Genomic DNA, 11,883 nt, shown 5'->3' on the forward strand with positions numbered 1-11,883 from the left:
CATAAATTCAGAGTAATGTTTGTAACTTGAATAAGTAATAATTTCAGAGTAATGTTTGTAACTTGAATAAGGAATAAATTCAGAGTAATGTTTGTAACTTGAGTAATAAATTCAGTGTAATGTTTGTAACTTGAGTAAGTAATAAATTCAGAGTTATTTAACATTAAGGAGTAGTTACATTGATGTTACATATATTTTACATTACATTGAGTTACATTTAGTTACATTTATTAATTACATCTGGCCCTTGAAGGACAGCCATTATGCTGATGTGGCCCTAGAATCGAGACGGTTCTGCAGGTCCTTTCAGAGAGATGGATGCATAATGGAGGTTGGGGTGTCACACCATGATCCATCTACAGTAAATAGAGGGCTGGGAGGTTCTGAAAGGTTCATAACAGACGCTTCGACCTGAAGCTGGTCTATTCCAGGCTCAAACGCTCCCATTTGAATAATGGATGTAGATGCGGCGCGTTTCCATTAGAAGCATCTTTTCCAGACGCGGTTCAAAGCGTCATGGGGGGGGGGGGTTGACCCGCTCCATACGGTGCCATTAAATCTGTGATAATATCCTCAGGCGTGAGCTTCCAGAAAAACTGAGAAGCTGATCCCCGATCAGCCCAGAGGGGCTCCTGACAGACTGTTTCTACCCTGGATGGCTGCTTCACGGACAGGCAGCAAACTCATTCAACGAGACGATAAATCACCTCAGCAGGCGTCGGTCGCCGCGCACCGACCCCCTGCTGCTGTTGCTGCTGCTGCTGGCGGTGGTGGTGGAGGGGGGGTCCATAACTCTGGTGGGGGCCCCATAAATCGCTCCCATATAAAAACCGAGGCCTCGTGTGTGCAGAAGCGTAAAAACGAGATTCAGGTGTGTGAAGAATAAATGTTGGACATTTGGTTTTTATGCGGGTGTGTGTGTTCATCTGGCGTCCCCACTGATGAATTGTCCCTTTATGGATCCCCTTCAGGTTTAATGGGTGTCACACCAGATTGGTGGAACATCCAGAAGAACCGCTGTGCCTGTCCTGACCTGTAGGGGGCGCAGGGCCCGTCAATCGAGGCCATTAAGCCACGTCCAGGTGTCTAACATCTCCATGGTGTTCAGACAGTTCCTGAGGGGGCACCACTGTTTTTTCCTGTGTGTGACCTTCATCTCATCTCTCATAGTCTTCATCAGCTGATTGTATATTTATTTTAATTATTCGTGTGATGTCACTCAAGTATTTTGATGAATCGATGGTTTCTGCAGCATCACGAACTGCAGCGGCGTGAAATGAGTTGTGATCGCTGGCGGCATTCTGAGCTGATGATGATGATGATGATGATGATGATGATGATGATGATGATGTTCCAGCAGCTCATTAAACGAGCCGAATGCGTTTCCGCTGAAGGTGAACATCTCTGAACATCTGCGCGCGGAAACGCTCCGAGGCGTGTTGGACCATCTGTATTTTAACACCAATCTGTTTGCAGATGATGTGTTTATGTTCACGCCGGATGATGTCATCGTTCAGCAGCTCCATAAGTAAATATCGGATGACTGAAAGGTCACACGGTACATCCAAAAACACGTTCCTCTGGAAACCAGCGAATTCTGTGATGTCTCATACTTATTTCTTGATCTGTGCTGGCGAAACGTCTGGGGTGTACCCTGCATCTTCTCCATAATCATCTCATCTATGTGAAAATGGATGTATCCAGTCGCCGTACCAACCTTTACAGGGTCCGTAGTTCAACGCTGCACCAACAGCCTCAGGAGGTCCTCTACTGCCCCCCACTGGTGAGAAGAAGAACAGCTTCGACTCCCTCTAACTGAATCTGTCAGGTGAAACATTCCACAGCAGATGTTTCCCATCTTTGAAATGCAAAACACCTGCTGGGACATAAAAACAGGTCCATGGAGAACACGACGCAGCAGCCATATAGAGCCGTAATGATGGGAGTTATTCCACCAATAAAACATTTTTTCACGCGACGGTGTGAAATATTAGAAATGTCCTCAGAGAGACGAGGCCACAGAGACGCTTAACGTCTGTTTAAATTAGCTGCTCTCTTTGTTTTTTTTATCACGCTTCACCAATTTAAAGTCCTTTCACACAAAAACAGCCCAAACAGAAAAGTTCAGCTTTGATTCATTAGTTTGGGTTCAAGTATTAAAAGAAATTAATTTTCACTTTTCTTTTTTTACCTGAGTGGAGATTGAGATGAAAACGCTTCGGACTCAAGTGTCGCTCGCTCACAGATAATGAACGCCGCTGACTGATTGGTCGTCCCGCCTCCCTCCATTGTGACTTCATTGATTATTTTTCCTTCTAATAACTTCTGCTCAGTGAAATCAGCCATGTGGATAATCAGCAATTTTCTCCAAGGAGCTGAAAAAGTGATGGTTGGCTTTCACTGATTTATATTTGGATGGACCTCCAGAGAGGAGAGAGCAGCTGGAATTAATGATCCCGGCTCTTTAATCAATGATTGGAGTGATTAGCGCTGAACTCATTGACCTGAGACTTCACTTCTTCCATGTCGATTTTAGGTGTTCCTTCACTTCGACAACTTAAACCCTGTTGAGATGTTTCTATTCATCTCTGATCAAGTTATTGATCATAACAGAACATCTGTTTGACGTGTTTGACGCCTGATATTTCATTTACAGCCAATTTAGCATGGCTAGCTTTATTAGGCTAGGTCTGAGCAAGCTGAAATGTGAATTTTCTGACAGATTACATCACATCAGCTGACGTACTATAAAAAAAATAAAACATCTATGAGCAGAAAAACAGTACGAAAAATGATGATTCAATGAAATTATGTCAGCACAGCAGAGTCATCAGCCACCGCCACCACCCCGCCTGTGGCGATGCTTCACTTAGAGGTTGAAAACGTTTCTCTACAGACGAGTAGGACGCTGGGAAATAAATCATGTGACTCACAAGTGCTGTCTTATATTTTATTGTGATGGGGAGTCATAAAAATGGAGCAAATCTAAAATAAAAACAATACAAAAAAAAAAAGACAGTGAATTTACAAAGGGTGGGGGGGCGGAACAGACGGTATGCAGCCTTCGACAGTACAATGGTAAAGAGTTGGCACGAAAACGGAAAAAAAGGGAAGGCGGATGATTTAAAATTTTGGCTTGGACAAAACAAAAAAAAAACTGAATACTTCATAACAAGATCCTTCATTAACACGGCGACAACTCATGCTTTTAAAATCACAGAGAATTCAGTAGCTTCATAACGACGCAAAGAGCAGATGCACATGTAACAGTTTCTCACTTCATTCCTGCCTTTTTTTTAAATTTTTTTTAAAACTTTTTTTTCAGCTTAAAACAGATGTTTACAGAATACATGTCTCAAATTTTGATGGTTTTCTTTTTTTTTCCTTTTTTTTTGGTAAAACAAACGCGTTGGAGTTTCTCTTTGTTTGTCTTGATATTATTTTTCATACTAAAATATATTATTGTATCAATTCATACTACAGTAATGTACACTACAATGTGTAATAAATAACCGTAAAAGAAAATATAAAAATAAGACACATAAATATAAAAAAGTCTTCTAAAAACTAAACAGGTACAGTTTATTTTTTTTAATCTGTGAAAAGGGTTCTAATACTGCCATTGTTGAGACGAACAAAACAGAGGACAAATAAAAAGACAAATAAAAACACTGTTCGGTCAAAATAAACTGCAAACAGAGACCACATTCACTAACGTTTGTTTCCTGAAGTGCGGGACAGCTTGCCACAGCTTTTTTTTATTTTTTTTATTTAGTAACTGAAAACAAGTGCACAAAGTTTCACCGTTGTTTTAACTTCCAATTTTCGATTTTCTTTCCTGAGCCTGCCGAGTGTCGCGCTGGAATTCTGCCGCCTCAGCAGAACATTCCTGTAAACAAATGTGGGGTTTTTTTGTCACGAGTAAATCTTTGAACATCGAGTGGGGACAGATTGCGTTGCCTTCAAACACTCTTTTTGTTTTCATTTCGTATCCACAGGTAAGCGCTCCATAACGCACATCTAACGGTTTTATAATCTCCGGTTGGGTTTGGGGTCTGTTTTGAAAAAACGATTTCTGCCGAATTATCTCTTAGAATCGTGTCTGACGGTTCAAATGCGTCGTTAGTTCAGCAATCGGTTTCTCTTGGGTAGCTTTGGCTCTGAATTTCTCAGCTGTGTGTGTGTGTGTGTGGACCCGGGTCCCAGACGGATCCGGTTCCGGCACCTGGATACAGGAAGAGTTCCAGTCGTCATAACAGTGTACTACGGTAACGTTTAAAGGGACAAACCAAGAACCCGACTGACGATAGAAGAGAGTTGACATTTAGCAGCGCTCTCAATGCTACCCTGTGGCGATCAACTCGGGTTTGAGTTAACCGGATTGAACTAACCCGGAAACAGAAACGACCCGAAACGACACAGAAACACAAAAAAAAAAAAGAAAAAGAAAAAGAACCCAAATTAAAAACCAAACTGCTTCCACATGTGGTACAAATACGTGTACAATAATCCAAATTCATTTTCCCGTGAAGTCTCAAATCGTGACAAACGTCGCTGTTCTGTGCAAGTGGACAAACATTAGTCAATATGGGTGTCAGAAACAGAACAAGGGACATAATACTGGCTACATGAGAGAAGAAGAAATGATAACACTGTTCAATGGCACTTTTAACAGCACACAGGTCTTGCATAAGGCTGGAGGCATCGGGGCGGAGCTCCTTCACATACGGTATGACTTCAGAACCCAGCTCGGAAAAAACAAACAAACTCGACTCGCAAATCGGGAGTCGGGTCCGCCAAAAATAAGGAGAAGCTTTGTACGAATGGGCGCCGACGTTGGGGGGGTTAAACGACGGCCGGAGCGGGTCGGGGCAGGGGCGGATCCGGTCGGATTCGCCCAACGCCGGCGCCCGATTGCTGGCTTTGAGGTTGTGACTCTACTTCCCTGATAGGACAAATTTGGTTATGGTGTTCAAACTCCACATCCACCCACCACCCCCCAAGACTCCCCATCCCCCTCCCTCTACCCACCCCCCACCCCCAAGAATGCTTTGTTTTCCTTAAGGCTAACAGTCAAACTGAAAACAAAGGTAATGCTAGCTAGCAAAGGCTAACACAGACAACATCTGGCTAGCTGGTGTACGTACGTAACACTGACGGGCATACGATGCATGAGGCATGTATCCATAGGTAAACCAGGAATACTGTAGTGCAGAGGTTTTTTTTTTGTTCGTAGAACTCAATAAAATACTGATTTTAGGAAAAAATCCATTGGCAATAAAAAGGTTATAGAAATCTTTCTCGTCTTTACAGGTTAAAACCAAAACGGAACGACGTTAGTAACACTGAACGCATGAAGACAAACAGTAAAACAACCCGGGGGTGTCTCAGTAACAAGTCTAACAGGATGGTTGCTTTAAAATCTGTACTTCTATAAACAGTTGATAACACTGATAATTCATTTCCACGAGATTTTTTTTTGTCTTTTTTTTGTTTTGTTTTTTTTGTTTCAAGTTCAGGCACACCTGGGTTTTTGTACACAGTAGTGGACCGTTTGGATCGGGGGGGGGGACCGCCGCAGCTTCTCTGCAGTTCTGTCGAGGGAATCGTTCCATCATCCGTCGGTCGCCGCTTCCTCAACGGCTTCGGCGCCGACGCTTCTATCTTTGTCGTCCTTCTCCTCCGCTACTTCCTTCTTTTCATCCGTTGCTTCCTCTTTCTCTTCCAGTACTTCCTCCTCTCCAGCTGCTTCCTCCTTCTTATCTGATGCTTCCTCCTTCTCTGCAGCTGCTTCCTCCTTCTCTTCCAGTACTTCCTCCTCTCCAGCTGCTTCCTCCTTCTTATCTGATGCTTCCTCCTTCTCTCCAGCTGCTTCCTCCTTCTCTCCAGCTGCTTCCTCCTTCTCTCCAGCTGCTTCCTCCTTCTTATCTGATGCTTCTTCCTTTTCTTCCACTGCTTCCTCCTTCTTTTCCACTGCTTCCTCCTTCTCTTCCACTGCTTCCTCTTTCTCCATCACTGCTTCCTCCTTCTCTTCCACTGCTTCCTCCTTCTCTTCCACTGCTTCCTCCCTCTCCGCTACTGCTTCCTCCTTCTCCATCACTGCTTCCTCCTTCTCTTCCACTGCTTCCTCCTTCTCTTCCACTGCTTCCTCCTTCTCTTCAACTGCTTCCTCCTTTTCTGCCACTGCTTCCTCCTCCTCCTCTTCCACTGCTTCCTCCCTCTCCGCTACCGCTTCCTCCTTCTCCATCACTGCTTCTTCCTTCTCTTCTGCCACTTCCTCCATCTCTTCTGCTGCTTCCTCCTTCTCTCCCACTGCTTCATCTTTTTCCGCCGTTTCCTCCTTCTCTTCTGACACTTCCTCCATCTCCTCGTCCCTCACGTGATCGTCCCCCAACTCCACTTCCACCACGTCGCAGACAAACTCTTCACCTCCCCTCTCCTTCCCCGCCTCTTCCTCCCTCATCACCTCCTCTTCCGTCATCTCGTCGTCGTCGTCGAAGTTGCCCTCGTAGATCTCGCACTCGCCGTCGTCCACCTGCACCACCCGGATGTCGTCCATGCACATGGCCTCCTCCTCCTCGTCCTCGTCCTCCTCCTCTTCCTCGCTGTCTCTCTCGTCCGAGTCCAGCTGGGAGGGCGGGGTCGTGGTCCGGCTGTCCGGCAGCAGCCCGACGACGCCTGGGCCGCCGAGCTCCGGCGGGACGCGGCGCACGGCGACGGCGAGCCCGTCGTCCTTCTTGCAGTAGGAGTAGCGGTGGTTCATGTGCTGCGAGTACGAACCCGAGTGGGAGAACCGCTTCCCGCACTTGTCGCACTGGTAGGGTTTCTCCCCCGAGTGCAGCCGCGAGTGTTCGATCAGGTGGTGTTTGTGTTTGAAGGCCTTGTTGCAGATGCTGCACTCGTGTGGACGCCTTCCTGCAGACGGGAAATCAGCCAAACGTCACATCACACCATTTTATCACACGTCTGTAAGAACATCTCGCTAAATCCCCACTGAACGACGTCACGCTGGAACCGTGGCGCGAGTGTAGCGGGCTGCTAACCGCTAACAGACTCCCATAAAACAGCGTTACGCCTCCGTGTTGGCTGGAAGTGAATTCACCTCCATCAAACATTTACAGGCCAGCTGTCCCCCTAAAACACAACCGCAATCGTTTCACGAGGGGTGAGATCACGCTTTTAAGCAGTGGTCCCCCAAACCACGGCCCCTGGGCCGGATGCGGCCCTCCTCTACTTTTGGCACGGCCCCCTGAAAAGCAGTTTGGTTATTATCTATTTCATTAATAGTGTTATTATTCATTTCGTGACTTTTTTTCTATTTATATATATATATCGATGCATCGAAAAAATCGGAATTCAACCAAAAAAATTCAGAAATTTTTTGTCTTAGAAGTCGTACAAAATTTGGAAGTCGAACGCGAAACAAACGCCTTTTCTCTCGCCGCCAAGCGCGAGCAAAGTCGGGAGAAAACGTGACGGTAACGTGCTTTTTATTTTATTTCATTTTTTTAAATAGGTCATTCATTGAAGGTGCGTCTTCTAGTGCAGAAGATGCATTAATAATTGGTTATGTGTGGCTTTCTGAAAGACAAGACATGTTGACATTTAGGAATCCCTGCAATCGTCAGTTTTTCTGACCCCGGCCCCCCAGCAGAGAAGGGAAAAGCTCTGTGGCCCTTACAGGAAGAAGTTTGGACCCCCCCTGCTTCAAAGGCTAAAACCGCGCCTGGCGCTACGTTTGACGGCGTACCTGTGTGTTCGTATTTGTGCCTGAGCAGCGAGCTGCCCTTCTGGAAGACTTTGGAGCAGAGGTCACAGGGGTAGACGCTTCCGTTCTCCAGCCGACGCTTCTTCGTCAGGACGGCCGAGTCGGAGTCGCTCGGCTCCTCCCCCGCGGGAACGCCGTCGGAGCCGCTGTCCGGCTTCTTCTCCTGCTGCTGGATGCGAAAGAAAAACCGTTAAAAGTCGTGGAAATCTAGTCGATCTAATGATCGCCGATCGTGGACGTCACACACCTTGTGGCCGTTGAGCACAACAGTCTTTGCCCCGGCGGTGCCGCCCCCGGGGGTGGCGTAGGTGTAGGTGAGCTGCGGGATGAGGATGGTGCGTTTGGTGTTGATGGCGCCGAGGCACCCGACGGCGCCCTGGCCGGCGATGGCCACCAGCGTGGGTAGCTGGGCGGCGGTGACAATGTTGACCGGACGTCCCTTCTGGGGCGCGGCCACGTAGATGGTCCGACCCTCCAATTGCTCCTTCCGCAGGCAGGTCAGGTTCAGGGGCTGGTCCTGCTGCTTCAGGGGGGGCGGCGTGGCTTTGGCGTCGGACGCTAAGTGTTTGGGGAGGGAGAGGTCGAGCGGCTCGGCTTGGGAGTCCGGGTCGTTCGGGTCCTCGGGTTCCCGTTTCACGATGACCAGGTCGCCGGCGTTGAGGCTGAACGACGAAGGGCAGTCTTTGTTGGGGACCTCCTCCGCCTCTCCGGTCCGACTCAAGGTAACCGTGGCAACGGAACCGCCGTTTTCACACTTCTTGGACTCTTTCCCCAACTTTCTCCCGCAGTTCATTTTGGCGAACCACTTCCGGACCACATCCACGGGAATACTGACCGACTCGGAGATCTTCTCCAGCTCCGTCTCGTTGGGATTGGCGTTGGAGGCGAAGTAAGTCTTGAGCAGCGAGAGGAGGTCCTCAACCGGCGGCTCCTCCAGGGTCACCCCCGCCTCGCTCAGCAGGTCGGCGAAGGAAGGGTCCAGCGCCGCCGAGTCCACCGCCTCGCCGTTGGCGGCCTTGCGGTGCTGGAGGAGGTGCAGCGCCTCCAGGTTGTCGGGGCAATCGTCGCAGAGCAAACAGGTGCTGCTGCCCCCGGTGGCGGCTTTTGGCATCGCGGCTGAAGTCTTCACAGTTTCCGTTTGCGTGACGGCGACCGATTCCGGTTCCGTCTTCACTACGTTGAGGTCGACCATGTCTGGGGTGGAGGATTTGCCCGTTTTCTGGGCAGGGGCTGCGGCGGCGCTCACAGTGGGGGTGGGGTTGTGGGGTTGGGCGGCGGTGGCAGCGGCGGCGGCGGGGCTGATACTGTAGTTGATGATGATCTTGGTGGTGCCGTCGTGATCCACGAAGGCCGGGAGGCTGATGATCTGCTGCTGGGGCTGCTGGACCACAATCCCTTGCTTCCCTTGCGTCACCACCCCATTGGCCGTCCCCAACACCTGCCGGAGGACGTTCCCGTCCATCGCCACCTTGAGGACGTTCTGCAGGTCGTTCAGGTTAATACTGATGGGCGACATCAGGCCCATGGTGGGGACCACCATGGCCACACCCTGGGGCGCGGCCGCAGCCGGCGCCGTCCCTCCGTTCACCACGCCGTTGGCGACGGAAGACGTCGCCGGCGTCCCCAGCTTGCACTCGTATTCCACAGGTTCTGATTTGATCTGGGTGAGGGGGAGCTGCTCCTGGAGGGGCTTGCTGTCCGGCTTCTCTTTCAGAGCGGTGCGAGCCGGAGCGATGACCACCGGCGCCATCTGGGCGCAAGGCGTGGGCGATTTGATCAGCGTTCGGGGGACGCCGTTAGGGGGCGCCGCGCCCACGCACTTCTTACTGCTGATGTGGGAGCTGTAGGAGCCCGAGTGGGAGAATCGCTTCTTGCAGTTGGAGCATTCGTACGGTTTCTCTCCTGCGAATGGAAACAAAGATCCGTTTAAAACTGGCGTTCGAGGTCCTTGGGGGGGCGGGGGGTGTCGTCGGGGGCGACGACTCACCGCTGTGGATGCGCAGGTGCTCCTTCAGGTGGTGCTTGTACTTGAAGGCTTTGGAACATTCAGTGCACTTGAATTTGCGGGTTCCGCCCGTTCCCCCCGTCGACTGAGACGTGTGGCGCTGGGACATCAAAGTCAAGACATCAAAGCTCAGAACATCAAAGCTCACATGTGTCAAACCCAAGGCCCAGGGGCCAAATGTGGCTCTTCAGATCATTTTATGTGGCCCCTGTTAGCAAAAAAAGCTAAAAACATTGATCATCTAGCTTACATGTCAAACTCAAGGCCCAGGGGCCAAATGTGGCCCCCAATAGCAAAAAAAAAAGCTCAGAACATTGATTATCTAGCTGTTCGGACTTTGGTGGCCCAGTTGTTGCCCCCACCTGCTCCCTGCTGCCCCGGTGGTGGTTCATGTGCCTCTCCAGCTGCGAGCGGTAGGTGAAGGTGTAGCTGCAGTGCGAGCAGCTGTAGTTGTCGTCGCTCGTCTCGTGCCGGTACTTGATGTGCTCCTTCAGCGAGGCGTTGCGCTTGTAGCCCCGGGAGCAGTAGGGGCAGGTGTGCAGCTGGGAGAACGAATCCGGCGTGCCTGCGACAGAGGGCGGGAAGAGGAACGTGAAAGAGGGCGGGGCTCGGACCTGGAGACGTACCTGTAGAACCTTTCGGACGCGTTCGGACGTTACCGTTCTCGTCGGCGCCGCCGGCCTCGGCTGGACTCTGCTCATCCTCAGGAGCTTCAGGGTAGATGATGGCCGTGTCTCCCTGCTGGAGAATCTCCTCCACAAGAGTATCCTTCACCTCCTCCTCCTCCTCCTCCTCCTCGTCTTCTGACACACACTCCTCTTTCACTAAAAAAAATAAAATAAAAAAGCAAACATAGGATCAGAAACGCTGAAATGTTTTTTTTTCCAGGTGAATTTCCAGAAGTTAAGAATATCCTTGAGGTGCTGTTACACAAATTCACCACCAGAGGGCGCCAAAGGCCATATAATCCTCTGTGATGGTTCCTCTTCATCAACTGGTGACGTTTATCTCAAGTTTCTGCAGAGTCAGCACCAAAGCCGAAGAAGAAAGGATTATTTATTATTATTGATCAGCCGTTTCTTTAATTTTATTTAATTAATTTTTTATTTTTATTTTATTATTATTGATTTTATTTTTTTACCCGTTATCTCTTCAATAAAATCTTCGTTATTTTTAGTGACCATCGAGGCGCGAGTCATTCGCCAGCACCTGAACGCCACGTGAGCCACAACCACCTCTCAGTCACGCCTCACGCCTCGCGCCTCACGCCTCACGCCTCACGCCACACGCCTCGCGCCTCACGCCTCACGCCACACGCCGACACGCATCCGGTGTCAGATCACGCTTTAATAATGGCTGTGATGGAGTCTGATCACATGACCAACCAGATAAAAGTCGACACGGGTTCACGGGAGGAAATGGTTGAAGACGCTGATGAAACCGGCGCCCGTCCTGGAGGTGAGATTCTTATCCGTTGGTTTTAATATCTGCTGACAGCCTGCGCTGACTAGCTGTTGCTAAATGGTTGCTTGGCAACCGCAGTCAGCTACTCCAGGACGTCAAACACGTTTTCCATTTAAATACCATCCGACGTGTCCGTGAATGCATCAGGAGAAAGTCTGGATCGGTGAAGGCCTCACACACCTGCTCGCGTCTCATTGGCCGAAGCAGAATGACATCACACGTGGAGGACGAGCAGCTCTCACACACGGGCATCCGTCGCCGTGGCGATGATCTACGGTCTGTGCCGTCCCGTCGGCACGATCCGACGGAGACGTTACCTCACCGGCGACGGACGGGGGCGAGCGCTCAGGTGCGACCCTGAGCAGCGTTGCCACGGAGACGGGGCATTTTAAACACAGGCAGGACCGGAGCCAAAGGCCACGCCCCTCCTGCTGAGCCCTGTCAGAGACAGGTGCAGCTGCGTGTGTGTGTGTGTGTGTGTGTGTGTGTGTGTGTGTGTGTGTGTGTGTGTGTGTGTGTGTGTGTGTGTGTGTGTTATAAAAGAGGGGCGGGACCAGCCTGAGCGCTGCTGAGCCTCCTTTCAGACGATCAGATCTCTGCTTCCCATGACCTCATCCCAAAGCTTTCCAGATCCCCCCCCCCTCAC

At 49.9% G+C, this 11,883-nt stretch overlaps 1 protein-coding gene across 3 annotated transcripts in view; it reads right to left on the reverse strand.

Annotated features, from left to right (window-relative positions):
• Window positions 1-5,044: 5,044 nt before the first annotated feature.
• The window catches only part of LOC137612284 (zinc finger E-box-binding homeobox 1-like), a 32,038-nt gene continuing 25,199 nt past the window's right edge, over window positions 5,045-11,883 (reverse strand). For 2 of the 3 annotated variants that reach the window (XM_068340742.1, XM_068340744.1), the window contains 6 exons: window positions 10,433-10,597; window positions 10,136-10,338; window positions 9,756-9,873; window positions 8,016-9,670; window positions 7,751-7,937; window positions 5,045-6,915 (listed from right to left, as the gene is read on the reverse strand). In XM_068340742.1, the coding sequence (XP_068196843.1) occupies window positions 5,615-6,915; window positions 7,751-7,937; window positions 8,016-9,670; window positions 9,756-9,873; window positions 10,136-10,338; window positions 10,433-10,597 (3,629 nt within the window). In that variant the 3' untranslated portion in view covers window positions 5,045-5,614. The remainder of the gene's footprint in view (window positions 6,916-7,750; window positions 7,938-8,015; window positions 9,671-9,755; window positions 9,874-10,135; window positions 10,339-10,432; window positions 10,598-11,883) is intronic. The other variant, XM_068340743.1, reaches the window with a different exon arrangement.

The sequence above is a fragment of the Antennarius striatus genome, chromosome 18, assembly GCF_040054535.1.
Source record: "Antennarius striatus isolate MH-2024 chromosome 18, ASM4005453v1, whole genome shotgun sequence".
NCBI lineage: Eukaryota > Metazoa > Chordata > Actinopteri > Lophiiformes > Antennariidae > Antennarius > Antennarius striatus.